Source organism: Chelonia mydas, chromosome 14 (assembly GCF_015237465.2).
Source record: "Chelonia mydas isolate rCheMyd1 chromosome 14, rCheMyd1.pri.v2, whole genome shotgun sequence".
Taxonomy (NCBI): domain Eukaryota; kingdom Metazoa; phylum Chordata; order Testudines; family Cheloniidae; genus Chelonia; species Chelonia mydas.
This window is the reverse complement of record NC_051254.2, coordinates 22,088,932-22,107,500: the sequence shown is the minus strand read 5'-3', so window position 1 is coordinate 22,107,500 and position 18,569 is coordinate 22,088,932. Positions and strand designations below refer to the sequence as shown.

At 61.4% G+C, this 18,569-nt stretch overlaps 1 protein-coding gene across 1 annotated transcript in view; it reads left to right on the top strand.

Moving 5' to 3' along the window:
- The window catches only part of USP43 (ubiquitin specific peptidase 43), a 185,047-nt gene extending 166,774 nt beyond the window's left edge, over positions 1 to 18,273 (top strand). The window contains exons 9-15 of the mRNA XM_037914655.2: positions 434 to 537; positions 8,992 to 9,069; positions 10,238 to 10,367; positions 10,982 to 11,330; positions 11,587 to 11,745; positions 13,857 to 14,015; positions 16,438 to 18,273. Of these exons, the coding sequence (XP_037770583.1) occupies positions 434 to 537; positions 8,992 to 9,069; positions 10,238 to 10,367; positions 10,982 to 11,330; positions 11,587 to 11,745; positions 13,857 to 14,015; positions 16,438 to 17,558 (2,100 nt within the window). The 3' untranslated portion in view covers positions 17,559 to 18,273. The remainder of the gene's footprint in view (positions 1 to 433; positions 538 to 8,991; positions 9,070 to 10,237; positions 10,368 to 10,981; positions 11,331 to 11,586; positions 11,746 to 13,856; positions 14,016 to 16,437) is intronic.
- Positions 18,274 to 18,569: the final 296 nt, after the last annotated feature.

The window sequence follows — 18,569 nt, the reverse complement described above, 5'->3', positions numbered from 1 at the left end:
ATGGCATAGCAGTTCGCTGGCAAAGACTGTGCTCCTCCCCAGTGGCAGCCGCATTTCTCCTGTGGTCTGGCAAGTGCTTTGAGAGGGAAGGTGCCGTATAAATAAAGGTAGGTTGGAGAGGCTGGCCAAAGAGGGGCCCCATGGCCCCCGAGACCAACCGGGGTTGTCTCACAGCTGGTTCTCTGGGCAGGGCATCCTTTTGGGGCATCTCTGCTGGGGCTGCTCTTTCATTAGTGGCACCCCATGCGTCTCCTCTTCACCGCCTGCGTGCCACACATCTCACTGCCCTGTCTGATCCCCTGTCCCCAGGCACCTCCTGTTCCCACTCAGCCCCCTGGCCCTTTGTCAGCCCTGGTGCCAGGTGCTGGCCCCATGGGATCGGGATCCATCTGCCAACCCAGGGATTCTCACCCTCGGGGCTTCTCTTTTGCAGAGCGTGGGAGACCTGTTCCGGGTGCGGGTTGCCGGGGGCTCCGTGGCATGCAGCTACCTCTCCCCTCAGGACGGCAGGCCGCTCTACCACCCCGCTGTCGACAGGTAAGAGACCTCGCCCGCCGGGATGGGGCATAGGAGCGGCTGCCTGAGTGGGGATGGGTCTGGAGCCCTCACTGTCTCCTCCCTGCATGAGCCTGGCTGCTGATTCCTGAGCCGGACATTCTCCCAGCCCCAGCAGTGTCCCCTGGTAACATGAGGAGCAGGGTGCGCTCCTCGGTTACCCCCTGCCATGGGGGAAGCCACGGGCCTGCTTTCGTTTCGAGACCCTGGGCTGTGGGGCCGAAGAGGGAATAGCCAGGGCCAGGCCTAGGGGGCCGAGGGATCATAACCAGGGCCAGGCCTAGGGGGCTGAGGAACACTGGCCTTGGCTAGGCCTAGGTTTCACAGAAAGTGATACATGCAGAATACCCTTTGCTGCTCCCCAACCAGTGCTGGGCTTTCCCCTCCAGCAGGCACCTGCTACCACGTGCCTCCTCACCTGCGGCCTGTGCCGAGCTCCTAGCAGGCATCCGATGAGTGCTGTGGGAGTGTCACTAGCAGGCACTCTGTCGGGTGGATGGCATTTATTTAACAGCTGCGGTTTCTTCTTTCTGAGTGCCTCAGATGTTTCATTTCGCACCGCGTAATGTCACCAGCTGGCCAGGGCATAGGTGAGAGCACTGCCCTCCTCTGGGTGCAATCAGAACTGCTCAGCTGTGTGTCATAGGCCCCGGACTGCTAGGTGTTCATAAAGATTCTCCTGTAGCTGGACTGCAGGGTCTGTGCTGCGGGAAGCAGCAGGATCCAGTTTCCATTCCTGCTGCCCCTGTAAAGCTGCGAGTGGCCATGGCGTGCAGCGTGGTGAGGCCCCTAAAGGCCCCTCTGGGCGTGGATTTGTTATGGTATTCATCTGGAAGCATTTCTTGCTGTCTTTGCTTTGCGGCAAAGCAAATACTGCCTTTGGCTCCTTCCGCAGTCAGTGCTCCGCTGTATTTTACAGCCTGATGCCCTGGAGGCTGCTGGCGCTCTCAGCCTGGGCTCAGGACTTAAGTCCCCCACCGTGGCTAGGGCTTGTCCTCCGTGGAAACCCCAGTCCTGCTCCTCGCTGGCCCCACCTGATGGGAGCAGCAGCCGGTCTGGGAGACCCACTGTCAGCCCCTCCAGCAACAGGGCCCCTTTGCCCCATGTGTCTGAGGAGATTCACTGTGGCGGCACCAGCGTGCTCCCATCAGGCCCTTGCCTGCGCTCGCTGCCTGGGAGAGCCAGCCCCATCACCGTGCTGCCTGTCTGTGATGACCCCCCCCCGTGGGGGTCAGCAGTCGCCGTCTGATGGGAGAGTGGCGTCATGGGGAGCTGTGGAAGCAAATTGGGGTCTAAAGGCTGATGTAGCAGAGTGGCAGTGCGCATTAGGAGTTACACACCCGAGCAGGGGTCAGGAGAGCTGTGGCCTTTCCCTGGGTCGGCCACTGTCTCCCCGTGTGACTGCGAGCTAGTTACTTCAGCTTGCTGCCTCAGTTTCCCATTCCGGATGGGGGTTAATAATGCTGCCCCGTATTTGCAAAGCACTTTTAGATCTACAGGCAAAAAACGCCATGTAAGTGATCAGCACTATCACTTGTAAGCTGTTCCCATTCTGTGCTCAGGTAGGGCACTGGTCAGTTTCATGCTGTTTCTAGTCAGTTTCCCTTCCCAGTTTCCATGCCCTAGCCTCCTGGGGCTGCTGGGGCTGGATCCCTGGCGCTGCGGGGCCAGGCTCCAAACTCTGCTCCTTGGAACGTTGTGCTAACAATAACATCAATGCCCCCGCCCTGCTCATATCCAGCCTGGTTCCCCGGCACTCGGCACCCGCCCCTGGGCTTGGACGGCCAGCGGAGCTCAGTTCCCACGTAGGCACCTAAATAAGTGGCCAGGGTTTGGGAGCACTCTGCACACTGCATGTTGAGCTCTTTTGAGGACGTGGCCATAAGTGTCACCAGCGGAGCTGCTGGGTGCAGAACATGCCTGGAAACCTGGCCGGTCGCTTCCCCTGTCCCCTTTAGCAGGCTAGTGGTTGGCAGTGTCCCTTTAGCAGGCGGGGAAAAGGCAGCGTGAATTCTGTGACAGCGGGGAGCCCTAGCACCCAGCACTGGGCAGCTCCCCCACTGCCCCCAGGACATTTTGGGAGCTGGTTTCTCCTATCTGCTTAGCTCTGCGCAAAATGTGGGGATGGAGGTAACTGGCCTCAGCTCCTCATCCTGAAATCAGCGCCCACTGGGAAGTGCCTGCATAAGGTTGCTGCCTGAAGCAGGCACTGAATCAGCTGGCTGGCTGTTATTGATGGTCCCTGCTAAACTGCAGTGGGTTCTTGTCCTCTCTGCAGGCACGAATTAAGCAGGGAGAAATTGCTGCTGTGTCCCGTACCTGCCTCACTCTGCCTATAAATACACTGTGACGGGCATCAGCATCCTGGGGAGGAGAGGTCAGGCAGACGGCTGAAGCGATGCTGCCCCGAGTTTCAGCACCATTCCTCCACTCCAGCACAGCTCTTTATTTCTTCTATGACTTGCTTGTTCCAGGTGAACTTTTATACTTGGCTTGGCAGCTGGGATGGCCAGCCAGGATTTGTGGTCCCAGTGGGGATCCCTCTGCAGCTACTGCAGCACACACAACACGGCACCAGCACTGACAGACAAGCTCTTCGCTGGCTAGCGTAGGGAGGGTGGCAACTATGATCCACTGGGGCACAGGAATTAATGCTGCCACTGGGTCACTTGGTGTCATTGGACAGTGTACAATGGTTCTGTCGCACTCGTGCCTTTGCACCGCTGCATTCTCAAGGGATCCTGTTGCACTAGTGCCTTTGCACCACTGCATTCTCAATGGATCCTGTTGCACTAGTGTATGTGCACCACTATATTCAGGAATGTTCCTGTCACACTAGTGCCTTTGCACCACTGTATCCAGGAGTAATCCTGTCGCACTAGTGCCTTTGCACTGCTGCATTCTCAATGGACCTTGTCACACTAGTGCCCTTGTACTGCTGCATTCTTGAGTGATCCTGTCACACTAGTGCCTTTGCACCACTGTATCTTGAGTGATCCTGTCGCACTAGTTCTCTCTCACCAGCACCCTCATGCAGGGTGCTTGGAGCTCCTCTAGCACCTCCCCCTGCAGCCCACAGAACATTTGGAAATGGGCCCATGGATTATGAATGCCTCCCTCCTCCTGACTCAGGTTCTGTCCCCGACACAGTTCAGCTGGAGTCTCTTCGGAAGAGGGGTGCAGGTTTGGTGCTGGCAGCGTGTGCTGGTCGCGTGTAGTCTGTAGTCACAGTCGCTAGCAGCCCGGCTGGGGGTTGCTGTCTGGCTGCAGGGGTGGTGGAGCCGCACTCCAGTCGAACGGGAGAAGGGATCAGAGGGGGGCGTGGCGGATGAGTCTTTCGGTGGGAAATCCAAACCAGGCAAATCTCAGTTCTCTGGCTAAGCCCCAGGGAGTGCAGTGCAGCAGTGTAGTGAAGTGCCAAGGGCCCCCTCCTGACCTTGCTGAGTGCCCAGTGCACCCGAGCTGGGTCTGGCAATGCACACTGGCCTCCAGCAGCAGGACAAGCAGGCAGGGTTGTGTGTATCAATGGAGATCAGGCCCCATGTGCTAGGAGCTGCACACGAAACCTACAGAGAGACGGTCCCTGCCCCACAGTCTAAACCAGCAGGGTAGACCCGGGAAGGACCATTATCCCCATAATACGGCTGCAGAAAGGGGCTCCAGAGAGCTGACATGACTTGCCCCAGTTGAGACAGGGGCAGGAATTGGATCCTGTTCTCCTGAGGCCCAGCCCAGAGCCTCAGCCACGAGACCTGCCTTCCCCTCTGGACAAGTTGCCCGCTTGCCCCCACTACTCAGGTGGTTTCCTCCCCGGCTCCCTGCGGCCAGTTTCAGCCATCCAACCCATGGCTGCTCTCGCCTTGCAGGGCCGCATGCGGCAGCTATCCACCCTAGGCACTGCCGGGACACTGCGGCAAATGGCTATTTTGCACTTGGGACGAGCCATGCTTCCTTGTCTGGCAGCCCTGTCTAGCTCTCCATGTCTAATGTGCCCATCACCATGGCATCTGTGCCTCGTCAGTGTCAGGCCAGGCTTCCATCTGCGTGCTGTGCCTCAGTGGCCCCACCCAAGGAGACGGGCATTGTGCAGCCTTGTCCCCATGGTGGAACCAGGCTGGACTCATGTGTGCTAGGGAGAGGCATGTGCTCTCCGGGATGTAGGGAGCAGGAGACTCATGCAGCAGGGCCCTGTCTTGGGGGTGCTCGGGTCTGGGTAGCTGTTCCTAAGGGATTTCAGAGATCAGCCCACCCATGCCCTGTGTCATGCTCAGTGGCAGAGCCAGGGTGTGCAGCCCGGGGCTGATGGGTGGTGGGCTGGAGATCACCCAGCAGCAGCAGCTCCTGTCCCGTGGGGCTGGGGCCTGCTCCGGGCGCTATGACACTGCTCATGGGGTCATGGCACCGCTCAGGTTTGGCCTGGCTCCCCCCATCATGACAGAGGGCGGACGGGCCACATTTGAGTGAGTGTTGTTCTGACCTAGCGCACAGGGTCCCAGCACCACGCACCCCACATGCCGTACCCCAACTCCCGGAGCAGGGAGCCAGGCCCAGCCCCGCGGGACAGGAGCCACCCCTGGCAGCCTCACTCTCTGGCCCCAGGTGAACATTCACGTCATGTGCCTCCTGTTGTCAGCTGCGTATTATGCTCAGTAAGGTGCCAAGCGCGGACAAACAGCACCGGGGGCCCTGCCCTCTCCTGGCCCTGCCGCTGGCTCAGGACTGCTGGAGCGGCTGGCAGGTGTGAGGGGTGTCACTGTCACTTGCGAGGGCTGGGCGAGCTGAGGGGAGTGGATTTCAGAGGCTCCACTCCCCTTTTCCGTGTCGAACACCCTGCGTGCAAACTCCATCGGTCTCCTCCAGGTGCGGCCACAGGGCATGCAGGGGACCAGCCCGGCTGCATGGGGCTAGTGCTCGGGCACCTGCTCAGTCTGCTCCTGACAACAGGATGTGGGAGCAAACCTCCGTCGCCCCCAGAGGACCCGCTCGCCCCGCCGGCTCCCACTTGGATGATGGAGCAAGCCGCTTGTCTGGGAGGAGTCTGCCACCTGCTGACCTTTCTGGGGATTACACTGCAGCCTCTAATTCCCTGCCAGGGCTGCATTGTGATTCGGGGGCCGTAAGTGGGGTGGCTCCACAGCTCTGCTCCCTGCCTCCTCTCTGCCCCGTCACAGCAGCTTGGAGCCTGTCCTGAGGATGGGGCACAGTCCTTTAGCTCGCTGAGCACTGACATAGGCACGGACCAGGGCTCCCACGCAGGCCCCCGCACCCCGTTTGCTCCAGGCATTCTCGTCTGCTCAGCGACAGCAGCAGGTCACACAGCCGTGCCGGACCGGGGCCCAGTGGAGAAGACAGGATGGCCGCCTGCTGACCCCGGCTCCCGTGCCCTGCGGAAGTCGTCTCCTCAGTGCGTCACTGCCTGCCTGGCCTTCGCGGAGACCCCCCCGGCTTCTCCCAGTAAAAGGGATCCGGCTACATATTTATAAACTACCCCCCTTGCTGATTTGTCCCATCTGAGCCAGAGGGATAATAATAATTATTCATTATTATTGGTACCATGGGTGTGCCTAGGAGCCCCTGTCCCAGATCAGGACTCTGTCGCGCCAGGTGCTGCACAAAGGCACCACAAAAAGCCTGTCCCCACGCCAGAGAGCTGACAGTGCAAGGAAGCTCTGCCTCTCGCTACCCGACAGCTCTGTGGATCTCTCCCGAGAGCCCGTCTCTTCTCCCTCTTCATGTGTCTTTCCCTGGCACTTCGTCTGAATGCATCCATCTTCCGTGACTCTTCTTCACATTAATGTACACTGATGCAGTGCCAGTAACTTACAAACATGGTCCCTGCCTCCAAGCCCTGGCAGTCTGACAGCAATCCTCGGGGAGAGAGGGTTTGAGCATTGGCTGCCCAGGTGGCCAACGCAGGATGGGTGTGGGGATGGATTGATGGATATAGGCAGAAGGGAGGAGGGTTTGATTCAGGCAGGAGCTGGGGGCAGCATTGCAGGCAAGGAGAGCAGTGTGAGAGCAGGCACAAAGCCAAGCCGACACACAAAGTGAGGGGAGAGGACAGGGCCCCGTGGTGTGTTGAGGACTCTGTTGGAATTGCATGCTATCACTTTAAGAGCTGGGTGGAGAGGAAGTTCCTGATCCTGCTTGCAGGCTAGGGGGCTCTGCAGGGAAATCAGCCGCCCAAGTCAGTCTGGGAAGAGCCAGCCTAGAACAAGGTGGGTGAATGGAGCCTCACTGCCTCGGGAGCAGCCTGCTTTGTCTCTCTCTGGTTTTGGTCACTGGGTGTTATTGGTCTGGATTCTAAGAAATACAGTCGCTTTACAGGGCAACCTTCCAGCAGGGGCATTTGCGGGTTTTATCTAACATCTCTGTGCATGCTGGAACACCACAGGCAAGGCGTAGGGAGTGGGAGGAGCCCAGGGGCCATGCAAGTGGTGACGTCGGGCGGCGATACCCAGCATGCAGTTCCCGTGCAGCACCGTGGTGGTCCTGCAGTGCTACACTGGCTTGTGTGACAGAGCTGTCTGAAGCGATGTGGGGTGGGGGCCAGTGAGAGGGGGACTCAGGAGATCTGGGTTCGAGTCCCAGCTCCGATCTATTGGGTGACCTTGGCCATAAGCTTGGAAGGATTAGATTGTTATCAGTAAATGTTGGTAACAGTTGTGTTCGCTGGACACACACAAATTGACAAATAAAGGATTGAATTGTACAGATGGGCAGAGAAAGAAAACACTACTGGAGAACGTATTCGCGTTCGATCTAAGGAGTTTCCTTTGTATACCTTGAAAGGTGACGTGCAAAGTGCCAAGGGGTTTTTACTGACCCCCGAGGTCAGGGTGTTGCTGGGACAGCTCCTTAAAGAGGCAGCACCTTGGAGATGATCATCTGTCTCCGAGCAGGCTGGGGGCCTGGCGTCTGTGGCTGGGAACCCGCCCCTCAGCTTCCCAGAGATGGTGCCGACAGAGCAGATGTCTGGGCGGTTGGCGGTGTGCGGAGTCCCTTTGCTGCGGCAGTCTCCAGTCTGCCATGGGGTGGGGAGAGGGTGACCAGGTGTCTGGTTTTCGACTGGAACACCCGGTCGAAAAGGGACCCTGGCTGCTCAGGTCAGCACCGCCGACTGGGCCGTTAGAAGTCTAGTCAGTGGTGCTAAGGCAGGTAGTCCCTAACTGTCCTGGCACCGCACTGCGCACCAGCAGGTCCGGCTCCTAGGCGGGGGTGGGCACGGGGCTCTGCACGCTGCCCCCACCCCGAGCACCGTCTCTGCACTCCCATTGGTCAGTTCCCGGCCAATGGGAGATGGGGGGGCGGTGCCTGTAGGCGAGAGCAGCGGATGGAGCCTTCTGGCCCCCCTGCCTAGGGCCCAGACCTGCTGGCTGCTTCTGGTGCACGCGCAGCGCAGTGCCAGGACAGGGAGGCAGCCTGCCTTAGCCCTGCTGTGCCGCTAACCAGGAGCCACTCGAGCCCAGCCCCAGCCCTGACCCCTCCTAACCCAGAGCCCCCGCCTGCACCCCAAACCCCTCATCCCTGGCCCCAGCCCAGAGCCCGCACCCCCCCTGAACCCCAACCCCCTGCCCCAGCCCAGAGCCCCCTCCCATACCCTGAACCCCTCATCCTCAGCCCCAGCTGAGAGCCCTCACCCCCTTCTGCAGTCCAACCCCCTGCCTCAACCCACAGCCCCCTTCCGCACTCCGAATCCCTCAGCCCCACCTCCCCAGCCTGGAGCCCCCTCCTGCACCCCAAACCCCTCATCCCCAGCCCCACCCCAGAGCCCGCATCCCCAGCCAGAGCCCTCACCCCCTCCCCCTCCTGCAGCCCAACCCCCTGCCCCAGCCCACAGAAAGTGAGTGACGGTGGGGGAGAGCGAGCCACTGAGGGAGGGGGAATGTAGTGAGCGGGGACAGGGGCTTGGGAGCAGGCTGGGCTCGACTGTTCAGTTTTGTGTGACTAGAAAGTTGGCAACCCTAGGTGGGGACGGGACTTCGGGGAAGTCACAGGCTGCTGCTAACAAGCCATGGCGCTGGTCAGGGCAAGGGGGCTGACTGGGAAGGGAAGGGCGGCTCTGTGCCCTGCTCCGTGCCCTACGGAGCTGCCTGCAGGTTCTCACATGATGACTGCAGGGCCTGGGGGAGAAACAGAGGACCTGCTGCCAGACAGCACCTGTAGCTGCCTGAGCCCTGCCGGCCTGGGCCGCTTTCCTGCCTCATGCCCCACCAGCGTGGGGAAGACGGTGGGTGAGGGGTGGTGCCCTGGCCTTGCCCTCCGGCACCCAAGGGGCTCTGGGAAGTCTCTGCTCTCTCGTGAAGGATCAGCCCTTACTAGCAGGGTCAATATGGCGAACCTCAGGCTTCTCTTTGGGCCTGGGCTGGCAGCTGCGACCTGTACTGTGCCCCTGGGCAAGGCCCCTCCCGCTAACCCCTGGCCTTGTCCCGGCAGAGCGCTGCAGTTCGGCGGTCCGGGCGGCCCCCACCATGTGAAGCTGGTGGTGGAGTGGGACCCGAACACCAAAGAACGGTGAGTCCTCAGGGCTGCGGAGAGTAGCCGGGGCACAGCCTGTGACCCAGAGGCAGCGTGTCTGTCTCGGTGCCGTGGGCTGGGGTCAGAGACTCAGGGTCAACACAGCTGGAAGAAAACCTCTCGGTTCCCCTTACGTTTCTCATCAATGTTTGGCCCGTAGCCACCTGGTGGCCTCAGGCCTGGTCTCTGTATTTCACCCACCAGAATCAGAACCAACTCATTGGGCTCTTCGGTGTCTTATTCATTAATGGTCCAAGCCTTGACGGCCTCAGAATACCCCCCCATGGAAGGAAAGAGTAAAGTCTGAGTGGGACCATCCCCATTGTCCTGCTGGGAATTCTCCCCGAGTGAGGACATCAGGATCTGGCCTGCTAAGAATCACTTGCCCGTGTCTCCCCCATCAGACAGCAGGGTTAGCGGAGAGCGGTTTGCACAGGACAGTGAGGGTCCATGCACTCTGCGTTTAATAACAGCAGAGCACCTTCAATGGAGCGATGCTGGATTTGCACTGAAGAGCGTGGAATAGCTGGCTCTAGGAACTGGGATGGCACTTCATTCTGATAGACGGCTGAGTGCCCAACAGCGCCCGTGACACCAGTGGGGTTGCTGGTGCTCAGCATGTGTGAAGATCCAGCCACTTGGTTAGGTGCCAAAATACAGAGTTTGAGCCAAGGTTTTCAAGCACGGGGAGTGATTTTGGGGGGCCCAACTTGAGACACCTCAAAGGGGGCTGAGTTTCAGGGTGGCATCTAGGTAGTGTCTGATAATCAGGCCCCTTTAAGGCATCTCAGGTTGGGGCCCACAAATCACTGGCACTTGTGAATATCTTGGCCTGGGTGCCTGACTTCAAGCCCCGATACTGGACAGTATTGGCCACTAGGGAGAGAAGCTTTGCCTTTACTAGAAGCCCACCTCTGTCAGACAGCCAACATGCCAATCCCTTAAGTGGTCACTTAGGATGGGTCTTACTATAACTCAACCTGTGGAACTCACTGCCTCAGGATAGGGAGGCAAATACCACAGGCTGGCTTGGGAAAGAGCAGGACAGTTGCTGTCTGCTGTCATGCTGAGTCAAGGTGATTGGAGCCCCTGCCCATGGAGGGCACTGCCCAGATGCCATAATGTGGGTACTGCCTCTCTCCAACCTCCTCTCCTGCCTTTGCAGCCTGTTTGGCAGCATCCAGGAGGAGGTGGTGCAGGACACCGAGAGCGTCCGGCTGCAGCAGCAGGCCCATCAGCAGCAGCACAGCTGCACCCTGGATGAGTGCTTCCAGCTCTACACCAAGGAGGAGCAGGTACATGCCATGCGGGGCGGGGTCTGGTCCTGTACCCTGGGCCTTTGTGCTGGGGCATCTGGGGCACTGGAGCTGGCGGGGTAGGGACGGGTGCTGGGCTGACAGAAGAGCACCCCAGGGCATCGCCCTGGATGTTCTCAGTGGGTGGCACATGGGGCCCATTGATTGGCTTTAGCCCTGACCTGCCCAGCCCTTCCTCGGTGCTTTGGCCCCATGCCTGGCTCCCAGCTCGCCCTGACTCCAGGGGGCCAAGCCAAGGGGCCGGGGGAGGCAGGGAGTGACAGACAGGCAGAACCCACATGGCAGGGGTCCAGCTGCCCAGCTGGGGCTGACAGAAGAACAGGAACAAAGGGAAGGGAGAGCCCGACGCCCTGGGAGGGGAACCTCAGCTTTCCTCTCTGAGCCCAAGCCAGGGCAGGCAGGCACTGGGGACTGTGCTTCCCCCCTGCCCAGACCCCGGTCACAGGCCCCACTGGACAAATCCTGCTGGAGGGATAGTGCAGCAGCACCAGGTGCCCAGTGTCCTCCCCCTGGGCACAGGGGCATGGCCAGGCCAGTTGCTGGGGCCACACTAACCCTAGCCTTGCCTGGGGCATGGTGTCTTGTGTCCCCAGCTGGCCCCCGACGACGCCTGGAGGTGCCCCCACTGCCAGGTTCTGCAGCAGGGCGTGGTGAAGCTGAGCCTGTGGACGCTGCCCGACATCCTCATCATCCACCTGAAGAGGTTCCGCCAGGTGGGCGAGCGCAGGACCAAGCTCTCCACCCTCGTCCGCTTCCCCCTCCGCAGCCTCAACATGGCCCCCCACGTGGCCAAGAGGAGCCAGGCCGGGACGCAGGCTCTGGGCCCGTGGGGGACATGGAAGCAGCTGCCGCACCTCCACGAGAGCTCCCAGCTCGACTCCCTCTATGACCTGTACGCCGTCTGCAACCACCATGGCAGCATGCAGGGCGGGCACTACACCGGTGAGTGCACCAGGGCACCGTGCAGGGTGGGCACATCACTGCACGTCAGGCAGTGCCTCTCGCTGTGGTTTCAGTCCCAGGCCGGGCAGGTGGGCAGACTTCAGCCAGACGGGCCCCGCTGGTGATGCAGGCTGATGGGATTCCACCCCGGCGGGGCTGGACCGAACCCCAAGCCCGGTGCCCCCGGGGCCCCATCTCCGCCCCTCGTGGGGTTCATGGGCTCCCTTCCTCAGCACAGCTGTGCTCTCTGCCCCAGCCTACTGCAGGAACGCCCTGGACGGCCGCTGGTACAGCTACGACGACAGCACCGTGGAGCCGGTCCTGGAGGACGAGGTCAGCACCCGGGGCGCCTACATCCTCTTCTACCAGCGAATGAATGTCATCCCCAGCTGGTCGGCCAGCAACTCCATGCAAGGTGGGCCTGCGCCCCTGCCTTCCACGCTCATCCACAGGGAAGTGCTGCTGAGGGGAACCCAGGCCTGGCTTGTGGGCTCCCTGAGCCACTCAGCGCCTGCTCCAGGCAAAAGACAGACCCCTGGGTTAGGGCAGGTGCCGCGCCCTGGCTCCCTGGGAGGAACGTCCTCAGCAGAGTTGTTCCAGGGGCTGCTTCGGTGCGAGTGCTGGGGGGGCAGAGCCTGGCTCGTCACTAGCCCATCCACCCCCGGGAGGGGTGCCTGCCCTGCCGGCCGGGGGCGACTGTGCACGGGGAGCCGTCTGCGATGGCTTTCCTCGAGCTAGCATAGGTAACAAGAGCGGCGGAGACCCGGGACCGTGCCCGCTGGTCATGAACGGCTGCTCGTGCCCACATGGCTGCACTGCCGTTGTTACCCGTGTCAGCGAGGTGAAAGCTGGTGCGGCGGTGGCTACACATGCTGCATCAAACCCTCCTGCTCCGTGTAGACGTCCCCAGGGGGCAGGGCGGGGTATGTGGAAATCACAGCCCTGGCACCAGCAGGCCAACCCACCCCCCGCATTCGGCCTAGGGCTGTCTGTGACAAGTACGGTGCTGAGTCTCATCCATAGACTGCCCCGTCAGAGGGGTCCCTGGGGCCCGTCCCCGCTGGGCTCCGCGGGGCCAGCACCGTGACACCGTCCTGGCTTTAACACGATTAGCCGGCAGCTGAATTCTGCTGAGCCGCTCCGGTGTGGAGTAGCCGGGAGAGGGAAAGCACAACTCACCCGGGCTGTTCGCTGAACGCTCTGGCTCTTTCGCACGCACACGCACACGCTCAATCGCAAAGCACAAGGGCACACACATTGGCACAATCACAAAGCACGTGGACACATCTACACACACAGTCACAAAGCACATGCGCACACATCTACACACACACACAAAATCACACACACCCACACAGTGACAAAGCACAATCACACCCCCACCCACCTCCGGGCCTGCAAAGATGCAGAGTACGCACACTGACACGGGCACATGCATGCTCACACACACAGCCATAAAACGCACACACAGTCTCTCTCTCTCTCACACACACCCACACACACACCCCCTCCTGAGAGACGTGCGTGCTGGTTTGACAGAGGCTGTATTTGCTCTGGGATCCTTGCCAATTACTAGTCTGTTGTGGCATGTTAATTGCGCTCTCCTATTTGTGCTGCCACCCTGTGGCTGCTGCTTGTAACTGCACCCCATGGCACATACCCATTTTATGTATTATTACCAGCAGTCTCTGAGCTTAGGTGCTTTGGTTTTGGGGTGCCCGAGAGGAGACCCTGAGGCACTGAGAATCCACAGCTCCGCGGGCCTCATTCAGAGCTGCAGGGGAAATGACGCCCTCCGTGCCTCAGGCTGGGCTTCCAACTCTCCAGCCCATTTTGGAGACGTCGGCTAGGATGAGAGCTAGCTCCTGGCTGCCTGCCTCCCGGGAGTGGGTACGGCCACCGGCGCCAAGGAACGAGGCCGGAACGGACAGGCTGGCTGCCCACAAGAGCCTGGTGGGACTTGCTGCTTGGAGCATGGGTCAGGGCTGTGCTGCCCAGGCCCTGGTCAGGGTCCCACTGGCCTCGGGGGCAGGGATGGGACCAACCCCCCCTGACTCTGGCTGGGCCAGCACAGTTATACAATGGCTATTGTGCGCCCTCTACTGCAACTTGCTCCAAAATGCAACTAAACAGCCACGTTGACACCGGGCTACCTAACCTGTGGCCTGGGCCTGTCCGGTGGCACCTCTCCATGCAGATCTCTCCTTCCCCAGCATCAGCATTCCCCCACCAGATGGCTCCCTGGGGATCCCTGCATGAGGGGTGCATGGCGGGGGGGGGGCCCACTCTGCACCCCCAGAGGTGACCAGGGAGGAAAGGTCTTGTCGCTGTTCACTAGCTAGGGAGGCCCCGGGGAGCTGTAGGCTGTAGCTGTGGACAGCTCCATCCCAGTGATTGCTCATTGCCAGGGCAGGGGGACAGGGGCTGGAGCTGGCTGCTTTGCGTGTTTTGGTGCCACCCCCAGTGCCCCATTGGGTCTGTGCCCTGGTAACACAGCTCCCGCGGCTGTCTGGGTTCCCCCTGCAGGCTCCACCAGCTCCTCCATGTCAGATCACTGGCTTGCGCGGCTCAGCGGGAGCAGCAAGAGGGAGAGCCTGGTGTCCCGGAGCTCCACGGCCTGCCCCTCCCTTCCGAAGGCCCCCGACTCGCCCGTCTTCCTCGACATCGCAACCAGCCAGGAGAAAGGTCTGTGGTATTACTGTGCCTGACTCCGGAGCAATGAATCCCGGGCGGGGCAGCCGGTGCTCTGCCCTGCCAGTGGAGGCCCCCCTCCCCTCCTGCAGGGCTCCATCGGGTCACAGAGCAGGATTCAGCCCCGAGGGCTTCGCAGCATGGGAGTCGGGCAGAGTCTGGGCCATGCCAGCGGGAGCCAGGGCAATCGGCCCCCTGGCACTGGGGAAGGGCCTGAGGGGAAGGGGGCGCCGTGCAGAGTGCTGGGCGGGCGGGTGTCAGGCCGTGTCTGGACACTACAAGATATTTTGAGCCCTGGGGTCAGTTTGTTTCCCTCCAGAGGCTCTTTCCCCAGTAACCCCCTGCACGGCCTGGCTGGGTCAGCTAGTCTCGGCTTGGCCTCACAACCCGAGAGGGTCTCCTGGAGGGGAGCCCAGCCAGCGGCTGGGGAAGCGCGGCCCATTCACTGGGGCAGCACAGAAGAAGGGGCAGTCGTGGAAGGAGCGGGCCAGCAGGACAGCAAGGCTGGCGGTATGGGGCGGAGTAAGGGAATGGGTCAGAGCAGTGGGGGAGAGGAAGCACCCTGCAGGTGGCAAGACAGGTCACAAGCAGGTTCACAGAGAGCTGTGTGGGGGGCCAGGTGAACTTTCTGCTTTGGGCATTTCAGTGCCACTAGCCCCCAGGAATCCTGGATCAGGCTCCAAAACACCCCAAGTGTGGGTTAAAAGGCAGGGGGATGGACCCAGGCCAAGCTGGCAGGCTCCATTTATTCACCCAAGGAGGGGGATCAGGAGCCTTGAGGGGCCTCATTTTCTAGCTTCCCCCACCCCCAAATTCCAGAAGCTACGAGTCTCCCCTCATCCCCGAGGCTTGGCCGCACTTGGCAACCAACGTGAGCCAGGAATCTCGGAGCCAACACGCTCCTGGCGCACGCAGGGTTAACCTCCGCCGCGCAGTCCCGCACCCAACCCACATGGCCCCTTGCAGGACTAGCTCCACGGCAAGCTGAAAACAGCCCCCTCACGGCCTGCCCCACGGGCGGATGCCAGGGCTCTAGCCCTGCCCATTAGGGGCTGTGCTCCCCCACATGACGGGACAGGTCCATCCAGCTGAACGTCCCTCCGGTGCGCCACCTGCTGGTCGAATGCACCAGTTACAGCTGGCCAAAGTGCCCTGGCCAGCGTCCCCTACGCTGCCCAATGTGCTGGTGGATTTCAGTGGCGCATGGGGCCAGCAGAGGCAGTATTCGGGATTGGCCATTCAGCTGGTTCTTGGGACCTGGCCCTCATCATTAGTATGTCCCCAGCCCCAGTGTGCTAGGTGCTGGACATTCAGTGAGAGCCAGGCCCCCGCCCAAAAGGGAGGGACTAGATGGACAAAGTCCAGAGGAGAAAGAGAAGCAGGAAGTGACTTACCCAAGGTCACACCAGGAGTAGAACTAGGGTTGCCAGGTGTCTGGTTTTTGACCGTCAAAAAGGGACCCTGACGTCTCCAGTCAGCACCACTGACCTGGCTGTTAAAAGTCTGGTTGGTGGCACAGCTGGGACCCGGGGCTAAGGCAGACTCCCTGCCTGCCCTGGCTCTGTGTGGCTCCCAAAAGTAGCCACCAGGACCCAGTGGCCACTAGGCACCTGAGCAGCCAGGGAGGCTCCCTGCACAGCCCCTGCTCTGAGAACCGGCTCCGCAGCTCCCATTGGCCGGGAACCGCAACCAACAGGGGCTGCAGGGGTGGTGCCTGCGGGTGTGAGGGCAGCATGCAGAGCCTTCCTGGCCGCCCATGCGCCTAGGGGCTGCAGGTACCTGGCGGCCGCTTCCTGAGAGCGGCGGTAAATGCCTCAGGACCCTGCACCTCCTCCCGCACCCAACCTCCTGCCCCAGCCTGGAGTCCCGTCCCACATCTAAACTCCCTCCTGGAGCCCGCATCCTGCCCCCCCCAACATCCCAACCCCTTCCCCCCCTCTGAGCCCCCTCCTGCACCCCAACCCCTCATTCACAGCCCCACCTCAGAGCCCACACCCTCCAGCCAGAGCCCACACACCCCTGTCCCACACCCCAACCCTCTGCCCCAGCCTGGTGAAAGTGAGTGAGGGTGGAGGAGAGCGACAGAGGGAGTGGGGGATGGAGCGAGCGGGGGCAGGGCCTCAGAGAAGGGGCAGGGGCTCAGGGAAGGGGTGGGACAGGGGTGTTTAGTTTTGTGCGATTAAAAAGTTGGCAACTCTGACTAGAACCCAGGTCACCTGATTCACTGGGCAAAGTCCCTAGCTACTAGCCCACACTGCTGGCCAAATCCTGCCCTTGGCCACTCCTGGGCAACTCCAGCGGCACTGGTGGGAGCTGCGCCCAGCCCGAGCTGGCCCTGGATGCCCCTTGCGGGGCAGCACGCGGCTCTGCTCTGCTCTTGGGGACTCCCGCCAACCTGCCTGTGTTTCTCTTGCAGGAGGCTTTGAGTCGAGGCCCCTGGTGCGCGGCATTCAGGGGCGCAGCGTCAGCATGAAAGTGTCCCCCACCAAGCCCAAGCTAGGAGCCACAAAGCCAGTGCCCCTCCGCTGGTCCTTTGCAGCCAGAGACAGGCCACAGGCTGCGTCTGGGGAGCTGGTGGAGTACCTGGAGTCTGGGCGCAGACCCCGGTACACCAACGAGTCCATCGTCCCCCTCATGACAGGGGGCAGCGAGAACACTCCGGTGCCAGCGAGGCCTCTGCTGAACCCAGCTGCGACTGGGAAGGACCAAGGGACTGGCGGGGCTGGAAGGGGGAGTGGGAATTCCCAAGGTGCTGTGGGGGGTGCTGCAGAGAGCCACGGCAAAGCGCCCCCGGCCACCGAGATGGCCGGGACCCTGAAGAGGAGCAGCAAACCAAAGGAGGAGGCGGGCCAGCCACAGAGAACATCCAAGAAGCTAGAACTTCCTGTCAACTCAGGGGGACCCCGGAGCGCTGAGGAGCCAAAGAGCAACGGGAGCAAAGGGAGCTCCAATGGGGCGGCCCGCGCAGGCACCCTGCCCCACCCACACCGCTCGCTGAGGGCCAGAGGGGCTCCGGGCAGGGATGAGGACCATGACCAAAGAACCCCCGCCAAGGCTGGGGAGCATGGCAGGGACAGGGACCCCAAAGCCGAGAGGCAGCCGGAAGGGAAGTTCACCATCTTCAGGGCTGGCTTCCTGAAGAAGGAGCCCAAGCGGCCTGGCGAGTCGGAGCCGCCCCACACCTCAGAGCCGGCCATGGGCTCCTCCCGGACGTCACTCTCCAACGGCACCCTGAGCGTCATCAGTGAGGGCAGGGCCAACGGCATGCTGGGCCGGCGGGGCAAGGAGGGCCAGGCCAACGGCAGGATCAGCCGGTCCGAGGTGGACATCAAGCGCTCGCAGAGCTCCGCCAGCATCCACAGCAAGGCCGACTGGGTGCTGCGCAGGTCGGCCTCCCTCTACAAGAACGGCGGCGGCAGCCACCAGCACAGCCACAGCGTGCCATTGGAGAAGGCGGCCTATGGCACCTTGCAGAGGGTCAAGTACCACACGGCCTCCCTGGGCAGGAAGAAACCAGTGCCTGAATCCAGCTTCTAACCCGGAGCTGCCGGGCACTGGAGAACGAGCGCGGCTGCTACTATGAGCCAGGGCAGCCAGGGTCGGAGGAAGGAAACGGACAATCCCAGCGGGAGGCTGCAAGGGGCTGTGATGTCCACTGAGGCCGCGTTGGTTCAATCTCTGGGCTCCCGGGTCCCACTGGGGCTGGGTCCTGTTCTCCTGCCCTAGGATTGCTAAGGGAGCCGTCTCCTGCCGCGCCCCAGATGCCTGGTCTCCCTCGAGTATGTAGGGAAGGGGGCTCCTTGCACAATCCATGCCTTAATAGGACGGCGCCCAGTGCAGGGCTGCTGAGAGCGGGGGCGGGGGACGAGCAGCGGGGAGAGCAGAGGAAGAGTATTTATTCTATACGCAGAGAGAGTTTTAATCACGCAGCGTCAACGACGCTTTTTGTTTTGTAAAAGGCGACTATTTTTCGTACCAAGGACGGGATGGTGCTGGGGATGGGGATGGAGAAGGGGATGGGGGGGATCATTTATGCACCAAGGTCTATGCAATAATAAAGTCTTCTATTGAGCTTTTGTATGTGGGGGCCTGGCTGGCCGCACACACTGGGGTTTTGCAGAGCTTTCTATTAAAGCCGTGTCAAACGAGCACCAAGCTGGGGACTTTGGGCAGTGGCTCCTGTGGGGAGAGAGCCCTGCGGGTTGGGGGGGGACCCCCGGGGGGGAGCCGAATGTCTGTCTGCTTCTTGGGCTGACGCTGCCCGGGTCGGGGAGTTCCTGCACTCCGGAGATTGTCGAGTAAACCCTCAAAGCCTGACTCTCCACTACCCCTACGCCCTGCGCCCCTTGTCACTGACCCCCCCCCCCAGCGCCTGTGCCCTGTGTGTCACTGAAACGCCCCTAGCACCCTATACCCCTTGTCACTGACCCCCCCAGCACCCTGCATCCCCTGTCATTGACTCCCCCCAGAGCCGTGCCCCTTGTCACTGACGCCGCCGAGCGCCTGTGCCCCATGTGTCACTGACCCGCCCTGCGCCCCAGACCCTGT